Source organism: Limulus polyphemus, unplaced genomic scaffold (genome assembly GCF_000517525.1).
Source record: "Limulus polyphemus unplaced genomic scaffold, Limulus_polyphemus-2.1.2 Scaffold431, whole genome shotgun sequence".
Lineage (NCBI taxonomy): Eukaryota > Metazoa > Arthropoda > Merostomata > Xiphosura > Limulidae > Limulus > Limulus polyphemus.
In genome coordinates, this window is record NW_013666041.1 from 518,080 (window position 1) to 542,013 (window position 23,934).

The 23,934-nt window shown below is 33.5% G+C and overlaps 1 protein-coding gene across 17 annotated transcripts in view; it reads left to right on the forward strand.

Annotated features, from left to right (window-relative positions):
- LOC106458228 (sodium-coupled neutral amino acid transporter 9 homolog) overlaps positions 1-23,934 on the forward strand; it is a 131,254-nt gene that overhangs the window by 63,336 nt on the left and 43,984 nt on the right. For 15 of the 17 annotated variants that reach the window (XR_002610339.1, XM_022384363.1, XM_022384367.1 and 12 more), the window contains 3 exons: positions 4,579-4,635; positions 16,987-17,190; positions 18,964-19,146. Coding sequence is in view for 16 of the 17 variants with exons in the window: in XM_022384363.1 (XP_022240071.1) it covers positions 4,579-4,635; positions 16,987-17,190; positions 18,964-19,146 (444 nt within the window). In the remaining variant the exon portion in view is untranslated. The remainder of the gene's footprint in view (positions 1-4,578; positions 4,636-16,986; positions 17,191-18,963; positions 19,147-23,934) is intronic. The other 2 variants (XM_022384373.1, XM_022384365.1) reach the window with 1 other exon arrangement.

Genomic DNA, 23,934 nt, shown 5'->3' on the forward strand with positions numbered 1-23,934 from the left:
TAATCCCCTCTTTTCCCTCAGTTTTAATTTCTTCTCCTTTGTCTATTTCATTGCTCCTCTTCACTTCTCATTTTCTTTTCACCTCCCTCTAACCCAATCTGTGGTTCTTTTCACCCAGTCTGAGGTTGGACATGGTCAATGTGTCAGACACCTTCCTACATGATATTCTCGACCCTTCCTACATTTATTTTCTATGTTTCATCTGTCTTTTTCCCATATTTCCTTGTACTCAGCATCAGCCCCTTTTGTATTCATCAGTATCGTGAAGGCCTTCGTTTGCCATATTCATGGCCCAGGGCTGATGTTCTAATTTCTGACTAATTTATTTTTCTTCTGTTTACCCATTCTTGGATGTTTTCACCTGACTCCCTTCATTTCCTGTGGCTACTTGGTTAGGAGGCTACTTATCTCAAGATTTAGGTCTTTTCTCATGGCTATTTCTTGTATGGTACTTTTGGACATCTTTCTTCTTTTCTTGTCTCAGACAAGTTCAGCTTTCCCCTCTTTGCCTGTGTGTTATGCCATTTTACATTTCTTATTCCTTTGGGGCATACATTCATGTATCTCCTCCTGTAGATCTTTTGGACCCATAATTTAATTTTTTCAGGTCCATTGTCCTCATTTTGTGAGCTTTTTCTCAAGGAACTATCATGGTGACCGAACTGTACCCATACTACTTCCTGCATTCCATTATTAACTCTCAAACCAGATCTCTCCCTTTTTTGATGTTTCCCTCTCTGATTAAGACATTTCTGTGGAGGGTAGGACTTCTGATCTTTCGATGCTGGATAAGCATTAATTCTACATCAATGTACTTGACATTCTCTGTTGGGCATTTTCCCATTCCTGTCCATTCTGCTGGATCACTTGATCATGTTCCAATAGGTCTCTTTCATGGTAGTTCTTTGCACCAACTGTCCATGAGGCATCAGTTTCAGGATTTGTTGCTTTTGGAAATTAGACATATACTTCCAGTCCATTCACATTAGGCTGGTTTACTTACCTGTCATTCGTTGGGGGCTTAATATTAGGTTGCTGACCGCCTTTCTTGGCCAGTCTGCATTCTACCTCCAGAGTGATATTCAAAACCCCATGTCTTTAGTGGGGTTTGCTCTGGGTTGGACATGCTACCCTACTCAATGCTGAGGTTCCTCTCTTGTAGTCCCCTCTTACTCATCCTTTTGCCATGTCTGTCGATTTTCTCAGCCAGGTCTGGTCTCACTTCTTTTTATATGCCTATTCCCCTATTTGCATTTTCCCTCTGGTCTTACACACTACTCTCCTTCATGGACCCTGTTGTTGGTGCCTCTTTCACCAGCTCAGTCTTGGTTTGTTTGACATTTGGACCCACCCCTTCCTCTTCCCAGTATATCCTCCTTTTCTTCCTCCTCATGCACCCCTTCTTTGTTGAGGATAACTTCCTACATGGAATTATGTGTGATCTATCACCTGTTGGGCCATACTTTCAGATTAAGTAGCTTTTTTTTTGTAATTTTCTTTTTGCCATTCCACTATATTTGTCCATCATTGGTCCTTCTACCACTCCTTTCCTCCTGACTGTCATACTGTGAACCATCTCTCTGCCTTTTTTTTACCTGACTGTTCATCAATGGCTTGTCAGTTTTTGCCTTTACTGGTTTAGAGGAGGTTTTTTTCATGACATTTGCCAGTACCACAAGGTGTTTCTTCTCCTGTCCTCTCTACTCTGTTCTCCTCTGCCCTCCTTATCCAACTCCTATGGCTTCTCACACTCTCTTCCACTACATTTCTGTACTTCTCTTTCAAAATCAAACTTTTCTTTCCTAGCTTTCACTCACTCAGGAGGTTAACTGTATTTCTCTCCTATCTCCCATCTCTTTCTCTCTTGCTTGTTTAGACCTGGTTTTGCCCCTGTGTCCTGTTTGGTGTACCTTTTCTTGGACCCTTTTTGAGGTCTCCATATTCATCTTTTCCTACCATGGGACTCCTTTTTTACCATGAACCTCTCTCCTTCTACTGTTACTGGATGGGTAAGTCATCTCCTACAGTTGATATCTTTGTCATGTTCACTTATTGTTTCACATTTTTTTAGATTTTATTTTTCACCTTTTCCATTCTCTTACATCTCTTCTTTGCAGGCCTTAGGACAAGCTTCTCCAGGCAGGTATGTGGATGTTCTCCACACATTTGTTTCCTCTTCTACACCTCTTGGCTGTTTTGTCTTCTGATGGTTTTTTGCTTCCATGGGTCATCATTCATCAGTCTTCTTTGGGAAGAATGCATGCTATTTCTCTTTCAGGATCCATTTTTCATTACATAGGATCCTACCAGGTAGTGTCTCCCAGAATACACTTACCCAAACTCTTCATAGAGTCAGGATAACAGAAAGCTCTCAAACCATCTGCACTAACTCTACCTGTATTCACTGCGAGATGGGGTGTTCTGCAAGATCACTTGAGGTATTCTCATGGTGTATGTAAATATATTTACATGTACCTATTCCATGGACTATCATCGCTCGGCTTTCTGGCTTTCAGAAATGGGGTTTTGCAGTCACCCATTGCACTCTTTCTGGAATTCAGGACCAGTGGGGATCAGATCTCTTTTTTTTTTTATTTAGTAGTACCAGTTCCTAGCTGCTGGGAAGGTGAACCTTGGAGAACCCTCACCAACTGGACTTGTACACTGGGGTGGTGTACAGTTGAGTACCAACATGGTGGGAAGTGAGGTGGAGTTGACACTGCCAGTGTAGTGCAGACCACTTATCATATACATAGTACCTGCCACTTGTGCCCTCCTCCTACAGCCTGAGTCTATTCAGTAGAGTTGAGGCAAGTACACACATTAAAACTATGCCCTCGTCCTGTAAACAGTGTCTGTTCAGTAGAGTCGATGTAAACACACAATATTCGAATCACAAAGGCATGACTACTGTGCTTTCCTCCCACAGCTGGAGTCTGTCCAGTAGAGTCTGGTAGAGTTGAGATGTGCATATATGGTACGGTATAAAAATGCCCAGTCGGTGACACACATTTACTATCCAAGTGCTTGTGTGCAAGTACTCAGGTTGTCATGTTACTGTTATGCCCCTCATTGTGACACATTGGGCTCACTTGCTCCTTCTTCTCTTCTTTTATGGGCGAAGAATATATCCTGGATGAGACGAGATTGTCTCCCTCAGGTGTGAGCCTATGAAGCCCCTGCCATTGGGTTTCCTTCAGGAGCTTTCTGAAGGAAGCTCCTCTTAAGTAACATTTGCCCCATCCTCCCTACCAATAAAACATAGGATTTGAGCTAAATTCTTTACAGAGGTGAATTATCATCTCAGAAGTTAAAATTTTCCTTACCTGAAAATGTATTTCCAATGGGTACCTCATCACAAGTTTCTACCCATCTTTCCCACTTCTGGTATTCATTTGTTTTCCTTGTCTTATCAAAGAATGAAGTTTCCATGAATGCAAGTGCATAGGGTGGAGTTATTGTGCATGGAGATGTTTCACCCTCCTATTGGTGGAGGGCTTTGTTGCATGATAATATCATAATGCAGTAGTGCAATTCATGCTAAATCACATGAAATTGGGTGGGAGTTGCCTCAAGGCTAGTGGCATGCAAATATCTTTGGCAGATGAGTGAGAGCAAGGAAGGTAGCTAAAGTGTGTGAAAAGGTGATTATTTATGGGAAATACATCTTAAGGTAAGGAAAATGTTAATGTTAATTGCTGCCTAATAACCTAAAGAATATCTTTATATGCCTTACTAACTTAATTGCTGCTGAATGATTAATCCTTAGGTTGCAATTGGAGTGACTTAATTTTTTTTGTTTTACCAAAAGAAGTTATTTTCTATATCTGACAACTGTATTATCAGTGTTAAAATAAAAATGAATAACAAACTTCTGTCAGTTTGAAATTTATGATTCTATATATGTGTAGTTTATGTAAATGGTTATTTTTTATTAAATTTATGTAATGCATATTGGTGTATATAAGACATTTTAATACTGGAAATAAATGATCTCAAAAGATATTTATTATTTTTCTTAAATTGGACACTCAATGTTTCACTCTACAGCTACTTCAAGAGCATTCTACTAAAACATAAACCTTAACTGACAGTACATAGCTTGAAAGCTTTGTCCTGCCAGTTACAGTTTCTGTTTTAGTAGAATGCTCCTGAAGAAGCTGTATAGTGAAATACTGAGTGTCCAATTAAAGGAAAAATAACAAATTTGTATGTTATAAGATAATTTATTTCTTGTATTGATTATTGATTTAGTTTGTTTTTTAAATAAAAGTCTCAATTTAAAATGCTATTGTCAGAATAGCATAAAAGACGTTAAATTTAAGAGTCTGAGTAATGGCTCTTGAACATGCTGTGTGTTTTATTAAAGAATCTGTAATGGTCATTAGTAAAGCAGAAAATATCTTTACAACTCTTATACAAAGAAGATATGATACAAATGTTGCATGTGAGATTTATTCAGATTGTCTTTGAAGTCATATCATTAAGATTGATTGTTATACCAAGTGTCATCATTATCTTTTTTTGAAATAATGTGGAAATTTCAAGATTTTTTTATTTTTCCGTTACAAAATATAGAATTGGTTACAGGAGCTTATGGGGTACCAGGTAATACAAATTCAAGTGACTCTGATTGTAAGTATTATTTAAAGTATTTTTCTAAACCACTTGTTTATTCTTATTATTTAAGAGGTGCTATAGACTGTAGATAGTGTATGTTATTAAAGTTTTAGTTTGATACAAAGTTCAAAATAAATTGTATACAATCTACCTCATTGGGATTAGTAGTAATAGGTTAATGTGTATGAATTGTGTAATGAGTGTCATCTGTTTAGTAAAACACTTAAAAAATATTACTCAGAAAACGTACAAAATTCTTTTGTTTTAGGAAACTTCCTGTGCAATGAATGAATTTTATATTACCAGATGACCATGAACACCTAAGTACATGTCTTTAGTCTGTGTTTAACACTTTTGCATCTATCTGTTGAGCAATTTAATTCAGGGAATAAAAATTCAAGGAAGCAGTGAGACTAAAAACAATTTAAAAACTCTATAAAAGAGTTTTGAAAGTGTTATCAGTACTTGCAGTATATGTTTTCTTTGTAGTGACTCTGATACATAATTTTCTGTTTATAAATGAAGATCATCAACTTACTGTAACTGTATCAAAAGGATATATAAGGCCAAAAATCAGTGGTATATAACAGTGATGAATGGATACATAAATCAAATCAAATATTTAAGATAAATTAATTGTACCAAAAACAAAGGCATAAAATGGAACAAGAAAACATTTTATGACTTTTCGGGGAAGTACAAAAACTAAGATTTCAAAAGAAAAATTTTTGAAGCTGTAGCTTCCAAAACTACTGGAGGTATTTTATCAGACCTAATCTAAGTAATGCAGATGATTAACAAGACAGCTAATAAGGAAAAATCATAGGGGCTAGGATTTGGGTGGTAAGACTCAGTGTCCCAAACTCCACTATCACTTACCATCCTTAGCAAGTTGTGGTCATGGTAGTTACTCCTAAAACCATTAAGTAATAAAAAGAATGCTGTTCATAAAGTCAATGTAGAAATATCTGTCAATAAAAACCACCCTTAATTTCTACAAATGTAAAATTCCCAACTTCAGTCATAGACTATTATTACAAAATAAAAATGATAAAATCATACCTAATTATTTCAGTAATAATTGACCACCCATCCTCTCTTCTTATCAAAATCAAAACAAATGAAGCTACCTGAAGTTAGTCTTTTTTAGGACTGGTATACTGTGACACAAAACAGGTGGTTTATTATCTGTGTAAATTTTAGATATCTTTATAAACTTAAAGAACCATCTCCAGGTTATTTACTAAGGATATATAATGTTTTAACCAACAACTAAAAATGATTTATGATTTAGTTGATATTCCTCTTTTCACAGATTCATTTATATTTTACTAACTTTTCCTTATAGCTTAGTAAAGAATTCATTTTAGAGTCATGTTATAAATTATTTAAAAAGGAAACTACATGTTCTTTGCTTCTCATTGCAGTTTTGGTTGTGTCTGTAACTATATGTATTGTGAGATATAATTAGTGCTGTGCATCTTCTTGTCTAATATATTGTGAAGTAACTTATGCCTGGCAAGTTGTTCCAAAATTTTGTTGATATCTTATGAGGGCTCCTTTTCTGTATCTTGAACATTAGTATTAAAACATAACAGAAATATTATTATTATTTTTACAAATAAAACAAGGGATTGAATATATTTTTTATAATATGCTTCACGCTATGTAAAGAATAGGATCTAATTAGTCCAATTGATTCACATGATTTAAAAGTAAATCAGAGTTGCCACTTGACCTCCAAGTGGACTCATAATACAAGATTTACTTTTTGTTTAGCTATTATGATCCACAGTTTAGGAAAATTTATCTAATTTAAAGCTTGAAATAACAAGAATTCACTAGAATATTCCATGATTCAGCTAATAGTTTGCAACAAAATTATTCAAAACAGTGATATTCATGGACAATTAATCAGTTGGAAAAATGTATAAAAAGTAATATAATATCTTTACCATAGGAGTAAGAATATTTGTTATTTGATAATGGAATTTCTAGAGAACATTTGAAGACTTGGCATGATTTAGCTCAAAAAGATTTAAAATACAGAACTTAGTGTTTGTTGGAAGTTTTCTTATTCTCAGAAATGTTATTATTTTTATTCTTTTAAAACCTGAGATTTAAATAGTGATTCAATTCTTTAAAGTTAGTTTTGTTATCTTGAAGTCTGTGAATTTGGAAAAATTGATTTATTTACTCAAGGAGACGTGAGTGTCTTTTATATAGTGATACAATTAAATTACAATATAGGAAAGGAGTTTTTGGTAAATTGTTAATAGTGCACATAGCTTACACATGAAAGTTCCCATTGTAAGAGATCCTGTGAACTTTGATCAATAGATTATATTGTATCAAAGTTAGTCTTTTAAATTCTTTGATTGCATTCACATTAATGCCTAATACTTATTTTTGTTTTAATGTAAAATATATTTAAAGTGTTTTCTTTTTGACATAAAATGTATGGAAAAACTCCTAAAATATACTTATAACCAGGACTGTTTATAGCTATAGGCAAGTTAGGTGACTGCCTATGGCTCTGTGGCCTGAGTTAATGATGGAAAAAAATAAAAATTTTAAGAAAAATAAATTTTAGTATTCCTGCTTCTATAGAGTATAAGCATTGAAATGTATGTTATTTAAATTTTCTATTTAATGCTGCATCTCATGCATTTTGCACTACAATATTTTGATGTTGAGTTCTCAAATAATTATTCAAGATCATATTCTCAATTAAGTATGACATGATTCGTGAATGAACATGCATATAACAGTGTGTTATGGGACCCCACAGCTTGTGCTAGTTAGTTACTTGCTACTCGTTAGTTTGCATCAGCCATTACAGAGTGGTGACAACTTGTATTTTGTAGGATCTGTGGTCTGGCTCTCATGTTTTGGTCGAAACATGAGAATCGAGTTTTCCAGAATAGGGGTTCTAATAAGTTCTAGAGAAGAAAATTCTAGAATGTTTCTAGTACACCCATCTCATGATATACAGAATAGATGCATTCTTAAAAGTTGTTCATACAGCAAAATCCAGTTTTCCATAGACTCCCATTTTATAATTAGTGATGTGTTCCTGTGGAAAAAATTTTGGCCCAAAGACGTAATAGAAACACACTTAAGAATGTAGAAAACCTGTTTTAAACACATGTTTAATATTTAGTGGTTCAACACTCTTAATCAGTTAGGAATAATGTTGGATGTGTCAAGAAAAAGATAGTTGTCAAGTAAAATGCATAATTTCATAATTCCAGTCATGTCTAACTATGCACCAATCAGAAGGGGTGGCTGCTAGTGATACTGATGAGAGTTAAAGTATATGTACACATTCTTTATATGTACTTTCAAGATAAACACTTGTATTAAGTGAGATGTTTTTAAATGCATGTTATTTTGGACAAAAACAAATATTTTTATAATCATAATTGTTAAACATTTCAATTCCAAATCATATATTTACTATAGTGATGATTAGGCACAATATAAAGTACAAGTTCAAAAGAATGTTATAATCACATGTTAAAAGAACAACAATACCAACAATATTATTGGCTTTTTATGAGCAGTAATTATGGGGGTGAAGTAATAAGATAAAAACCTAATTGCATGAAGCAAGAACAACAATAAACTTTTATAGTCAGAAATATCTCACCATCCATGAAAGACATTTACGTAATAAATATTTATTATTAACATAGTGGTTTGGTAGTGGTTACGTAGTTTACTTGCTTGCGTAGTTTACTTGCTTGCATAACTTTTATGTAAACTTAAGATAAAAACCTAATTGCATGAAGCAAGAACAACAATAAACTTTTATAGTCAGAAACATCTCACCATCCAGAAAAGACATTTACGTAATAAATATTTGTTATTAACATAGTGGTTTGGTAGTGGTTACGTAGTTTACATGCGTAACTTTTATGTAAAATGTGGACTACCAGGGCCATTGTTACTACGTTGTAGAATTACCAATATACAACCAATTTGGTATGTTAAAATACCAACATGGTAAATTCCTATTACCATTTTACTACCTTTTTGGCAACTTGATACTACTTCCATTGGTTTTTACCTCTTCTTAGTACCTTGTTTATACCTTTCAGCTCCACTCAGAATAATTTCAATATATTCATTTGCAAAAAAATAAGTGAGAGGTAATATCATTGATACAACATTACAAATTACACATTTTTTTATACAACATTACAAAAACAAATTACACATTTTTTGATACGACGTTACAAAACAAATTACAAATTTTTTTAAAACAACATTACAAAAATAAATTATACATTTTTTCATACAACATTACAAAAACGAATTATACATTATACAAATCTAATATAGTTTCTATTTATCTGTATGAGACTGTATTGCTGTGGGAGCTGGTGTCGGTGCCCTGGGAGATTTCAAAGCAGCTCGTGCCTGTAAATATAAAAGACCAATTCAATTTGACAGACCAATACAGCCATTAATAAAATTACATATCAAAAGGTCTGAGGTTTGTATTTTAATCTTTCTGTCAAGAACTATAAGATTATTATATGCCAAAACAATTTTGATTAAATTAATCATTATAAACACCTGCTATACAAATAAAGTTGCACTTAAGTTTATGCCAAAAATAAATATTTTGTTTCATGCAATATGAAGCTCAGACAAAGTTAATACCTGACTTAGCAGTGATGTCATTGTATTCTCTATTTTACTTTTGTCTTAAATGCATTTCAAATTTGGCTATATTATATTCTTTATATTTTAATTGCTATATTGTATTATGTATATTTGTTAACAGTTTTGACTAATACAACTGCATCACTTTATTTGTCAATATATTTACCAGGAACAAGTATCCACCACACTTTCTCAGTGCATGCTTAAGAGTTTCTGCCATCTTCAGCTCAACCTCATCATCCTGACATTTTAGGTGAATTTGTCTACACGCCTCTATTGAATCATTAAAAATTCATTATTGCAATTTACAATAACATTGTCAAATTTAAATAGCTAGGATTTTACCTCTATAACACTAGAAAATTCATAAATATATAAGAAAATAATAGTATGAAATATTAAAGTACTTCACTTAATATAAACTTTGTATGTCATTGATATCTTATAAACAGTCTTGTTCATTGTTACCTAACTGACCCTTTCTGAATACTATTGCTTTCATTGCACAATCAGTAGACTGACTGGGCTTACTTTCACAAAGCTATGTAAAATGGATCATTTTTTTAAATTATTACACACGGAGTTTTTACCATGTTTACTGTACCAAAATAATAATCGACTAAAACTGAAAATATACAGATATACATACTGATAATTATTCTGTACAGTGGTAGGTCTTGGAATGTTTGGTTGTTCTTTCCGCCCTTCATGTTGAAGCCGGCTATAGGCAGAAAGTCCCCAACTTCTTAAACATTCTTCAGACAGAATCCACAATAATGTTCCCTCCAAAGGCACTCAAGACGGCAACCTGAAAAATTATGTTACACTATTTATTCAGATGGATGCTTGATTACATCTACAAACTGGCATACATTTGATATGTTTAAACTATTTATATGCATGATAATATGTATCAATAAAAATATAGCTATTCATTATAGGATTTACCAGATTTTTCGTCTGGCCTGGGTTTTCTGATAGCTTGGAACAGATTTGGTCCATGTCTTCCCAGGTATCCATTGGTTTCTCCACCATGTCATCTACTAGTTCCACCTCTCATTCATGGGTTTGTGAAACCACTCTCTCTTTACTGGCAAGTTATTTGAGAAGTTCTGTGTGCTGTTTTTGGTTGGCAGTAATTTCATCCAGCCTCATTAGGACTTGCCACTGGTTATCTAAAGGAAGAATGTAGAACAAGGAACAGTAGTTGCCCAATTAACATAATACTGTGTACAGATAGAAGCAATGCAGCCTTTAACTGGTGATCTGGTCACCACAGGCCACCAAACATTGAACTAGGCTACTAAATCTGACAACTTGATGCCACAACTTTTAGTTGCATTTTATTGAAGTATATTTTATTAAGCACAGCAATTTGTATGTTGGGCAACTATATATAAGTATTGAAACCTTAAAAATACCAGTGTAAAGCAATAATCATTTTCTGTTTGTGTGCTGATTTATTTTTGAAAAGCTTTGAGAATTTTTCTTTAATCGGTTCAATAAGGGTTTGTTTGGTTAAAAGGTCTATTTATGTTAACTTTAGTATTTTACTCACTGTCAGTAAAGCTACTCTTTTTTTCCTTCATTATCCCCCCATTGGTGTGTGCTACAAGCTGTGTCACAGATTCTACCTCTGAAATATATAGGAAAAAATCACATGGTAGTTCAATACCATATCATTAGTATTGATAGAAATGTATATAAATGTTATTTATTGTGGAAACACAATTATTCAAGTAATAGTAGACCTATTTGTAGTCTAAGCATTAGACCTAATACATAAACATAACGTAAGGCTCAGCTGAAACACTACTTGGTAAATTTTATTTTGCTTTTAACTACAACTCAGTGTCATAAAATTTCTGAATTAAACTATTTTGCTCTTATATCACTGAAGTTATGAAAAAATAAAGAATAAAAAACAAACCTTTCTAATAAACCAACATGAATATTGAGCATTGAACATAAACATCACTAGCTTAGTAACTATGAAACTTAAAAGGCTTATTCCCTCTGACACTGTCAAGAATGCTTTCACACTCCTTTTTTTAGTTAGTGATTTTAAACTTTCCAAAAACTCTATATGGATGGTAGGAAGCATATCTTGTCATTATACATACCTTTGGATGTTGAAGTATTTTGGAGATTTAAAGTTGCTGATTGAAGAATGGTGGACAGTTGAGATCTTCTAATTCAAACTTAGTGTAATTAAGCTATACGTGTCATTCCTGAAGTTTCCCACTTGTCCAACTTATAACAAATATATCAAATTACATCAAATATAGGGAAATAAATTGGAATTAATTTTTCTTTGATATTGTTAAATGAAAAATAATATTTTGCCTGATATATATAATGTTCTTGTTTGAATGTGACATTAAATATATACAAAATTAATATTTAAGCACCATAAAGAAATACTACATGTGGAATAGGTAATATCCTATGAGTTACACTGCCAGGTGATGTACTATTTTGCTTTTTGCATGCAATGTAATATTCTCTTGTTATTGCTACTTAATAGCACTAGCTATATATATATTGTAAAGTTACATTCTGACTATGTATATAAAACGTAATGTTATTGCATAGTTACTACATAGTGGCATAACATTATGAAGTCACGTTATTACTATGTACATGTTGCATATTATTCGGACATTACCAAACTACTACCATGTCACTATGTAGTAAATATGTAGTGTTTGCTGGGACATGCATAGCATGGGTCCATTGGCTAATAAAATTTTTAAGTTAGAGATTCAAAATTCTTTTCTAGACTACGTCTGTAGAATCTAGTTTGGATTTATTTTTAAAAAGTTGTCTTTAATTTCTTACCCTTAATACAACAATGGGAAGTCAAGATCATGATAAAAGTAGAAAATATGAATTTGGATCTTTGAAAAGAAATTGGTGTAATGCTTTTCTAAACTCACTGACACATTTGATAGGATATATGAGTAAATATTTGATTCTGGTAATAATGATAGTGAAAAATGTGCAAATAATCTAATAGAGTATGATAAATATTGCAAAAGCAAGAGTGAAATTTCGTAAGTGTTTCTAGTAACTCAGTGGAATGTGCGGATTTGGATACGGTTGTAAGTGCTAATTCTATTTCTTAAGCAGAAATAGTTGATAATATTGAAGGTGAGTTTGTTTTCTTTACCAATTTAGATGATCCTGGTGAATGGGTTTTGCCATTAAATGATAATTAGGTATCTAATGTTATTCAAAAAGGCCCAATTCACATCTTCAGAGAAAATTATGACTTTGCTATAGATGATAAAAAAAGAAATTTTAATTCATATTATTATAAACATTATTTTAAGTAATGGTGAAAAGCATGATTGACATTAGTTGATGTATTCTCAAAGTAAAGATTGTATGCAATTTTGCTTTCCTTGTTATTTATTTTCAAAATTAGAAATAAGGATTGCCCTTACTTCTGAAGATTCTTCAAACTGAAAAAACCTGAGTTAGATTTTCAAATCACATTAAAATAATAAAGAACATAAAGAATATGTGATGAAATAGCTAGACTTTGAAAAGTGACTAAATAGTGAAAATACAAATGACAAACATCTACAAACTCAAATGGAACTAGAGAAACAACAGTGGAGAAATATTTTAGAAAGACTCCTTTCTATATAGGATGTTGGAAGAGTGTGAAACTATAGGCACTTCAATGAATTTTACGGAATTAACAGCAGGATTAACTCAACCTTCACATATTTTGACAGTGCCATAATCAGTCATGTATCTGTAATTAAGAAAAACTGCAAATTACATATGGTTTTAGACTTTTTGGACATACTGTAGGGCAGTTTTGGCATCACATAATTTAACCTTTCGTGGTACTCAAGAGCATGATATGAATGACCTGTTAAAAATTGTGGCAATTTCTTTGGACTGGGTAAATTTGACTCAGTCATGCATGAACATTTAGGTTGTATCATGAGACATTACATACACACTTATTACCTCAGTAAAACCATTCAAAACTAAATAACTGATTTAATGGCTAAAAAAGTGAAAGGTAAGATGTTAGAGAAAGTGATGGAGGCAAGATATTATGCATTTATTTTGAAGTGTACAAGAGATGTGAGTCATATTGAAGAAATGACAATATTGTGGTATGTCAATTACAATACTGGGGAAATTGAAGAGCTTTTTATTGTTGTTGTTTTTTTTGTGAGTGTTAGAAACAACAGGAATAGGTATAACTATTCTCATTTTGGCAGAAATAGAAAACTTTGACTTGAACATCCAAGATTGTTTTGGACAAGACTATGATAACAGTGCAAATATGCATGGTGAAAAGAATAGTGAAAAAAGTAAGAAAACTTCAAGTCAATCCACAAGTTTTCTTTTGTCCCTGTAGCTGTCGTAGTTGGAATTTGACCTTAAGAGATGCTGCTTCACTTTGTACAAAGAATGAAATGTTTTTGGTTTACGTCAAAGGCATTATACTTTATTCTCAGCATCTTCAAGCACATGGCATGTATTAAAAGGAAAAGTCAATATTACCCTCAAACCACTTTTAGAAACTAGATTCCTGGGAGTCCTGCATAGTTAGTGTAAAAGACAAAACCTTCAGCACATGTCACAGCCATGATTAAAAATCTCAACTTTAGAGCTATATAGGAGAAACAAGTGTGAGAATGTAGACTTGCCTTGGTTCAGACATTCAAAGTACAACATGTACAAGTTCTTGTAAATGTAATTTGAGACATTGTAAGAATAAAGCCTTTGAAGAAAAAGGCTGTTTAAATATTCCTGAGCCAAACATAAGCCATGCACACTTTCAGAGTAGAAGCTTTGTTGATAAGCAACAGTTTTAAATTGAATTGCATACTTAAAACCAACATAAAGAAGAGATTTTGCTCTTGAAGGTTGTTACTGTAACAAGAAACATATTTATGCATCCATTTACAAATGGGGAGAATGAATCTTAGTCCACTGTTGAAAGCAGGATCCCTAACATTTTGCTTTACTTTCTCATCTTATACATATTAGATTGATAGACAATTCAATTGCATTTAGGTTTTCACTTATATATTTTAGTTAATATTTGAAAAGTTTAATGCTTTTTTTAAGATTACTTATTCTTCTCCTATCTCATCAATATTTCTAAACACAAGATGTGTGCAAAACATTTAGCTCATGGCTAACATGTCTCTCTCGAACAGTAGGTAATAATAACCAGTAGCACCATGTGATGTTTTGACATAAATATTAAAAATACAAATAATTGGAAAGGAAAATTAAAAATAAACTAAGCGAAAAGATAGACATGAAATTATGCATATGACACAAATAAGATATTTGAAGACTATTCTATGAAGAGTTAAAAGGTATACATATATTTTCATTTAAATATTTCATTGCACTGTCTTTTGATGATAATAGCTAGAGTTAGCAATATGGTAGAGAAAATGGAAAATAAAATATAAGCATTTTTGCTATTCATTTAGGAGGTTCTAAAGATTATGCAAAGGAAATATGAATACTGTACAATAATAAATAGTATTTTTATACTCAAAATAAAAATTATCTTGCATGTGAGCTATTCAGAGTGCGAGTGCAAATAACTATATTAAATAACGAATCTTTAAAATAGTAGAAAAAATAGAAATTATATATTTTATTTTTCTGAAATTGCATACTTCTAGGAAAGATCATGTTAGATTTCAAACAATTTCATACACTAGGTTCATTTTTGGAAAGAACTTTCATGTGAGTTATATAACGTACTTGCAAAACATGTAGGTTGTCATCATAGGATAAAAGTTCATCATATTTGGATATATGAGACAAAAGTGCTAACTTGGAAATTTCTAATAGTTTACATCAATTTACAGTTGTATTAGTAAAGTATTGTGATAATGGGCCATGGTTGTTTTGTTAGAACATGAACTTTAGCTATTAGGTATGTGACTTACCTTTTTTTTTTTCAGTAATATGTTGTTTTAGATTCATAAAATGAAGTTATACATACCTGTTTGGATTGTATAGTGCAAGTGACCACTTAATATTTCTTAGTACAAAAGTAGCCTGTAGTATGAATTTTGATACTCATGAAAATATTATTTATTTTATTATTTAATTTTTTAAGTATTTGACATTTAATGCTGTAAAAACATTATTGTGTACAGAAAGACAATGAATAAGTAATTATATTCGTACTTGGTAATATGTATGGTTTATTTTATTTGTACATTATTCATAACAATTTGGGCTGAGCATGGTAATTTGTGGACCTTAGGTTCCATTACCACTAAAAACAAAAATGTGATCTGCACTTTGAATTTGTGGGTCTGTTATAAGAGTGGTAGTCATATTCCACTATTTGATGAGATTGGCTCAAAAGTTGGTTATGAGAGGTGTTGATTAGCTGCCTTCTCTCTGTTATTTTAGGTTGACTAGAGTGGATAACCCCCAAGTAGCTTTTGCAAAATTCAGTAAACAAACATAAAAATTTAATTAACCAAAACGTTTTGTTTTCAAAATCTGAATGTACATTACTACATTTTTACTAATAGTTTAAAGATCTTAAGGCAAGCTACAGAGTTTTTGCTGTGCTTAGTATAAAAGACTTAGAAATTTAAAGTATGTCAGTTGTTTTATGCTAACCATAGCACTTTTAATTCCTTTTAAAAATTAATGTTGACCATATCAACCAAGCAACTTATAGCTTTTATCTAACCTCATTCACTTTACTGGTATTTCTGTTTGTTTCAGTTAATACAATTTATTAGTAAGGGAATATCCACCTTGTATCATTAACCATTGTAACATCTTTTTTTTTTACGATGCTGGTATAGTGTTGAATCCTATTACAATCTTCCCAAAAATGGATTGTCTATTAAAATTTGTGTCTCAAAATTTCTGAAAGTCCTTTATGTATTTGCTTATCATGTGTGTCATTTACCCATAATACTTCACTCTCCCACCTTCTACATGACATTGCACATGTACCAGTGGAACTTACATAAGCTCTACTTCCCACCATAAGTTAAATATTTTTGTTGACAAACATGATGTTCACAGTGCTACAACATTATTTCTTATGACTATTTTTATTGGATATAGTGCCTTCATTAGAAGCCTTGTGCATTTTGTTTGTAACATGCAAGTTGATGCATTCTCAGCATTGATAATTCCACATCATCCTGCTATTGAATACTGATATTATGATAGATATACCATTTATGGGTATGCTTCACCTGCATAACACTCAATTTTTCTTGGTTTGATGAAGGCCAATTTTACTTGGGCCTCACTGCGTTCTGTGTCTGCAAAGCTTATTTTGTCTGCTACAATGTGTGCCCTAATCTTGAACACTTGCCTGTCCCAATTTATTTTGCTGTCGGATATGTTCTGTATTTTTACTATGTAACATATTTCTGTTATGCCTGAGCTTGTGTCATGTGTGAGGATTTCCTTATATGAATTTTTATTTCTCCCACCTTCTCATGATTTTGTGGTCAGAGATAGTTTTCAGAAATAGTTCTGTATTCATATTGCATGCCATGCTTTGGTTTGTTTTAAGATTTTTTTTCACTAGGGCAGTGGTAAGTTTCTAGACCTCCAACTTTAAAATCCAGGGTTGGGTTACCCATGATGGATAGAGTGTGGATAGCCTATTGTGTAACTTTGCAATCAAACATATAATGAAATTTTTAGGTAGCCTAGCATTCATGGATCTTTATGACTCACTCATTGACTCTGTTCTGGATTACTCTTCATATGGACTTTTGGAGTCATCTCGGAATTTTATTTATCTGTGGACCCTTAACTTCACATGTCTTAGGTTCATCAGATTCTTCACTTTATTTTCCTTATTCATGATTCACCTCTTCCAGTTTCTGTTCGACTTTGCATCTGAAGGTGAGTAGAGTGTGAAAGATTAAATAAAATATAATTACCTAAATTGAGAGTAAAAGTTCAGTAGCTGTTTGCTGGTTTTTAATTTAGGCTTCATTTGAAAGACAGTTCAAGCATTTTTCAGTATGTATTAGGTGAATGTGATGTGGTCCCAACCCTCAGTATGTTCAAAGTAATTGGTAAAGCCATAAACAAGACTATTCTACAGGGGAAAGAGACATTTCTAATCTTTTAATCAAAGCCTAGATTAAAGAGTCAGCAAACAGCTACTGAACTTTTACTTGCAATTTAGTTATTGAGGTTGTACTTGATTTTATCTTTGGGTTTTACTCTCATCTCTTTTGATACCATTGAAAACAGGATATTAGAGACTGGTAATAAATTTTTAGTTTCCTTTGTTATTCTGATAGTTCTCATTTGAAAATGTAAGCTATGTTGAATCTCATGATACCAAGGTTTCAGAATGTGAATGACAAATGGAATTTTAAGTGACTTTTATTTACATGTAATGAATGACCAATTTTCATTCTCACACGATGGAGTGATTTATTCATTTGTAACTGTCACTTTTGGTCTGGGTTAGGTGCTCTATGTATTCACATCTTAATTTGGTCTCATTCATGATGTTAGAAAAACATGTATGTTCAAGAAGTCTTGATAGAAATGAATAAAACCCCTATAACCCGAGAGCTTTCGAAAGGTGGACCTTTCAAAAGCACTCGGGTTAAAGGGTTTTTATTCATTAATTTAGTCTCATATATACATTCAATATCAATTGTCATTTTTACTTGCATGATGTTCCTGACTACATTAACCATAGATTTCAGGTGTGTCTTTGGCATCCTGGTTTCTGTACCTTTTAGAGGGCAATGTACAAGTGGGCAGAATGTGATGAATCTGACTAATTTATGCTATTTTTCTTCCCCATATTACATTCTTCTCCAGACTGGATGCAATCCAACTCTGTTGAATTTTTGGATTTTCTGACCAATACCTGTGATTACCCATTTCTCTAGTGCCTGGGATTTTGAATAATTGTGACTTACCAACAAACAGTAATAAAGCGTAGTTCCTTCTAATCTAACAGTAATCTGTATTCATATTAATTTGTCTAGTCAGTACTCTCATGCGGTCTTTTCACTGACACATGCACAATAAGTTATATGGAAGGTGTAAGTGTGGAGTAGCTTTGGTAAGTAATGTATATTGTATGGAAATATATAAACGACATTTGGAAATTTTGAGTTTCAGTGTTTCAGAGGAAAGTATCTGTTTGAAAATCACTTTAGTTTTAAAAAAACATAAAAATTTCTTTACATTTACACTGACATAAAATGTTTAGTATTTTGATTTTCCTGTGATCTTGTACAGTTCTGTTATAAGCCAGTGACATAACCTGTTTTTTAAAAACCAAGAAAACAAATAAAAACAGTTTAGAACACCAAAGGTCTTTCTATTTAGATATAAAGCTTTGTGTGTGTGTAAAACAATAAAAAAGCTTTGCTGCAAGTTATAAATACAAAAAATTATTTTTAATGATGAATTGTAATCTAAATGATATAATTCAAGCAAACTATGACTTTGTACAAAAAGGACTGTATTATTGAAACAATAAATATAGAACATTGAAGAACTAGAGAGTATTAGAAACTGAAGTATTTAACTTGAATGTGACAGAAAAAACCTACAAAACTCTAGTTCTAGAAACTTCTACACTGGTTTGTTTTATCCCTGTTTGTTATGTTTATCAATGTCAAAACTTTTGTCTACTTTCAGTGATATGTACTTCATTCACAGAATCAACAGATAATTCCACATTATGCAGTTCTAACAGTAATGATGATCTGTTCCACAAAATCTGGGATGTTGATCTGACTGTTCCCTTCTTTCTTCTCGTCATGATCTTTCCTGTAATTAACTTGAAGTCACCCACTTTCTTCACAAAGTTTAATGCTCTTGGTATGTTAGATATTTACTGAAAGCTAAATCTGAATTCCCTAATGATATAAGTTTATGATATGGTATTTGTAGTAAACAAACTCACAAAGTCAGAAATCCCTAATTATTTACAACAATGTTATGGTATAATATTTATAGAAAATTTACTTATTAAGTAAGAAATCTCTTATTATCTACCACCATGTAGTATTTATAATAAATTAACCTACTGTGCCAAAATCTTCTGTATTTACAACTATCTTGTAGTATGGTATGTATAGTAAATCAGCTTACTAAGTCAAAATCTCTACTTTTTAATACTACTTTATTTTATAGTGTATGGTATTTATAGTAAATTAACATGCTAAGTCAGAATTTCCTAATTACTTATACCATGTTTTACCCAATTTCACTTTTCAAGCAGTTATTATCTTGGCATACATGCAATTTATGTATAGTCTGACAATATAAGTACATTGTGTGTACAGTTAGCATATACAGTATACATTTTAAGTAAATTAACTATAAATACCCTGATATGTTTGTCTATAATGATATGAAGCAATCTAATTTGAATGTAAAATATAAAAGACATTGTTTTTTAAGCCATTATGGCAGTTTATAATGGTAATAGTGTTCCAGAAGTCACTGTTTTGTATAGCCATGCTGGAAGATTGTGTAAAAGAGCAGCAAATATTCACCAATCTAGGAAATATGTTAATTATTCTGAAAATATTTTGACATTGTTTTGATCTCAAGAGTAAATCTCATACTTTTTCAAGTCAATGATAATTACAGGTAGTTTAATTTAAGAAGAAACATTTGAACTATTTCTGTTTTATATTTTTTGTTTTCATGGTCTTTCTCTTTATCTATACCAAACTCCAAAAATTTTTATTGAACTAAAATATTTTGATGGATAAAAAGTATTAGTTTTTCTTAAATCTAAAGAGTTGAGGGCTTGGTGATTAAGGCACTTGACTTGTAACCTGTGGGTCATGAGTTTGAATCCAGCCACTGAATATGCTCACTGTTTCAGTGATGGGGCATTATAATGTGATGGCTAATTTCACTTTTCATTTTGAAAAGTGTAGCCCAAGATTTGGTGGTGAGAGGTGTTGACAAGCTGTCTTCTCTCTAGTCTATCACATCTAAATTAGAGATGACTAGTGAAGATAACCCTAAAGTAGCTTTGTATAAAATTCAACAAAACCAAAAAAGTGTTCAAGTGTTTTAATAACCATGAAAATATCTAAAAACAGTAATGTAACTTTCTTTTGTTTTTTGTAGAAATTCATAGTCTCTAAGAATTGATCACCATTTTATAACTCTTGAAACTCACAAATGTAGCCAGAAAAAACTAAACGTTGTGTGGGTAATGTCATCACTCGCACACAAAGACCTTATTTCTACTCTGGCTTCTGGAAGCTTATTAACTGTTGGGAACATTGCAACCGTTGTTCAGCACATTGTGGATTACCACATGTTTACTGGGCCTCCTACTCCCGCCCTGTTAGCTGACATTTTTTTTCCTCATTTGAGAATAGCTTGAAGGTCTATTGATTTAACCTGATTTACTTTGGGAAGTGCTTTACCCTTTGAGGAATGACCTTAACCTTTCAGTCTCTTTTTGGACTTCATTCTCAGATATGTTACTTTCCTTATCTTTAACTAGTGTTTTTTAATATTGTCCGTTCTTCCCTCCATGAATCCAGTTATTGGGGTTTACTTTGTTGTTTCCTTTCTCTAACAGCTCCTCCCTCAAACTCAAATGCCTTATTCCCCTTACATTCATAACTCTTGTGGTGACTTGAAGACATTCTTTCTTTCCTCTGTAGATTCCCTGTCTTGGTATATATTTGGCCTGTTTGGGGATTGGGCCCCTTAAAATTGTCTTCTATTTTGTTCACTGGTTCCTCATTTTTCCATCTTCATCATTTTCTCACCATTCTCAGTATTTCCTCTTCTCCTTCCATTTTTTGTCTGAGGCACTTCATCATGCTCCAGAGGAGTTTTCTGTAGAAATTAATTCCTTTCTCTTTACCTGTTCCACTTCTTTTGCTCTCTACCTCCTTGCTTTATTCACCTGCTTTTGGTACTCATTGGATCAAGTTTGTTCCTCTTTACTCTACACCTTTCTCCTTTTTATGTAAATGGTCTTTGTTGGGCTTCTTTTCTGCATCCCCAATGTTTTTGATGGTGTTCATTTCTCACAGGAGACATGGACTGAAGTTTTATGACTTCAGTTTTCATTATCATCCTAGGTTTTTTTATCTTTCTTGACTTTGCCTTTTAATTCCTGTTCCCCATCTGGTTCAGTCTACTCCTAACCTTCCCATTACAGGTTCCAGGGCTACCTCTTTTACTCCTCCTACCATTATCCAATGTTTGGTTCATCACTCTTATTATTAGTGACTGTCTTTGATCCTTTTGGTATCTGTATCTTCCTTTTTTGCCTGATTTTCTGCCAACAGTGGATTTTCATTTTTCTCCTCCACATTCTCTCTTCCCACTTTCTTCACTCCTTTTAATTTCCCTTTCTCCTACCTCTGCCCCTATCTATGGTATTTTTTCATCAGGTCTGTGGTTGGCCATGGTTGATGTGTTGGACAACTTCCTTTTCATCCCTATTGACCCATCCTCCATATGTTGTCTACTTTTCATCCATTAGATCCACGTTTTCCAATTCCTACTTAGTTGGGGTGGCTTGTTAAGATATCCAAGTCCTTTTCCAGACCCACTCAATATTTGGATCTTTCTGGATGTTTTCATCATTCCCTTACCAACTTTCAACCTAGATCTATCTCTTTGATGATGCTTCCCTCTTGGATTAAGACACATCTCTTGACGATGACATGACTTCTGTCATTTGGAAGCAGAATGAGTGCTCACTCTATGTCAGTGTGATCAAACTTCTTGTTGCTTATTAGCCAATTTCCCATTTCCTGCCCCTTCTGGTGGATCAGTAAATCAAGATCCACTCTGACATATCCACAGTCATTTCTTACATCTACCATCAAGTAGGCACGTGTTCCAGAACCTTTGCTTTTGGGCATTGGACCTGCTCTTCTGGACTCATTCACATCAGGTTCATCTTGTTGCCTCTCATGTGTCTAGAGTTATTGACCTTGTGGTGGACTGGTTCTCTCGGCCAAACCATGTGCTGCTGGTGGAGTGGTCTCTTCACCCCTTGGTTTTTCGTTGGGTTTGCTCTCTGTTGGACACACCCTTCATAGATGCCTTTGCCGTCCCTCTAGACTCCAATCTTCCTCTCTTCTGGTCCCATGTTCCTCATCCTTTAGTTCTGGCTGTTGAAGCACTTACCTTTTTCTATATGCCCATCCTCCTCTTCCACTCCTCCCTTGATTCCTTTACTTAGTATGTGAAATTCTTTCTCAAATCCTGTTTTGGTGCCACCTTAGTAACTTCAGCCTTGGTGTCTTCTGCTTCTTTACTTGGCATCCAGATCCCTCTATTCATGTACCCAATGTACCCTCACTCTTGCTTCAACCTCATGTCCCTTTTTCATCAAGGGATGTCATCCATCCATCTTCATGTATGGAATTTGTCTGGTCTATCACTCTTGTGACCAAACTCTTCTATCATGTAAGCTTCTTGTCACATCTATCATTCTTTCACTTTGTCTGTCTATAAACAACAGTGGCAGTCTTTTGTAGATGATCCATTCACCACTCCTTTCCTCTTGCTGCAACTTACTGCCATTTGTAATTAGCTATTTATTGCTGGTTATTGGATGGCAGTGTCCACTACATTTTGCCTTTCTCAGTACCACAGGGGTTTTTCTGTCTCTGATCTTTCCACTCTCTTCTGCTCATTCCTTCTTCACCATCCTCCTTGCCTGACTCCCATGTCTGACTGGGTTCTTAATGTGAATTCATCGACTCCTCCAGTTGCTATATTCTTCTCTGGATGCGTATGGTCACACGCTATTTCATATTTCAGCACCTTTCTCATTCTCTTGCTTCTCATCTTTACCGACCCTAGAATGAGATCCTTCAAGCAGGCATATGAATGTTTCTGCACATGGTCGTCATTTCTTCTCTTTGCCATCTAGCTGTTTTGTCTCCAGCAGGATTTCAGCTTTAATCTACCCACTGTCTTTGAAATGAGTGTTTTCCCCTTTTCATTTCTCACCTTTTCCTTTGAAAAGGATTCTACCAAGTGGCTGGTGTTGTCTCCCAGGGTATGCATAATTTCCAAAATCCTCATTGAGCCAGGATAACAGAAAGTGCCCATTTCGAGATGGGTTGTTCCCTATGACCACTTGAGGTATCATTGTGTCATAAAAATTTACTTAATTGTCCAAACCAGACCATATCAATTCCATGGACTATCCAACATCAGAGAAATGACTACCCACTTCTTTGGCCAAAGCTTTGGCTTAATACAATAGCATGAGAAGTATGGCAGTGGTGACACTGTCAGTATAGTATGGGTCATCCAACAAATAGCTACTGGGCCCTCCTCCTGCAGGCAAAATCTATCCAGTAGAGCTGATGTGAGCATACATCTTTTGGTCTGATCGTGCTGTAACCACACTTCACATATTGGCTCACCAGCCACTTGTGCTCAGTTGGTCATGATCACATTCTATCCATCCCTGTGACACTACTTCTTGGGCAAAGAGATGTCAATTGGCAGAACGTCACACCCAAATACTGCTTTCTGAAGCAGCCAAGGCAGGATTTCTTACCAGAGCCAAGAAATCTATTCTCACTCCAACACATCATCCATCTAAGTGTCTTTTTCAACATGTATCTCAGTCTGGCTCAGCTGACTCCTATCTGA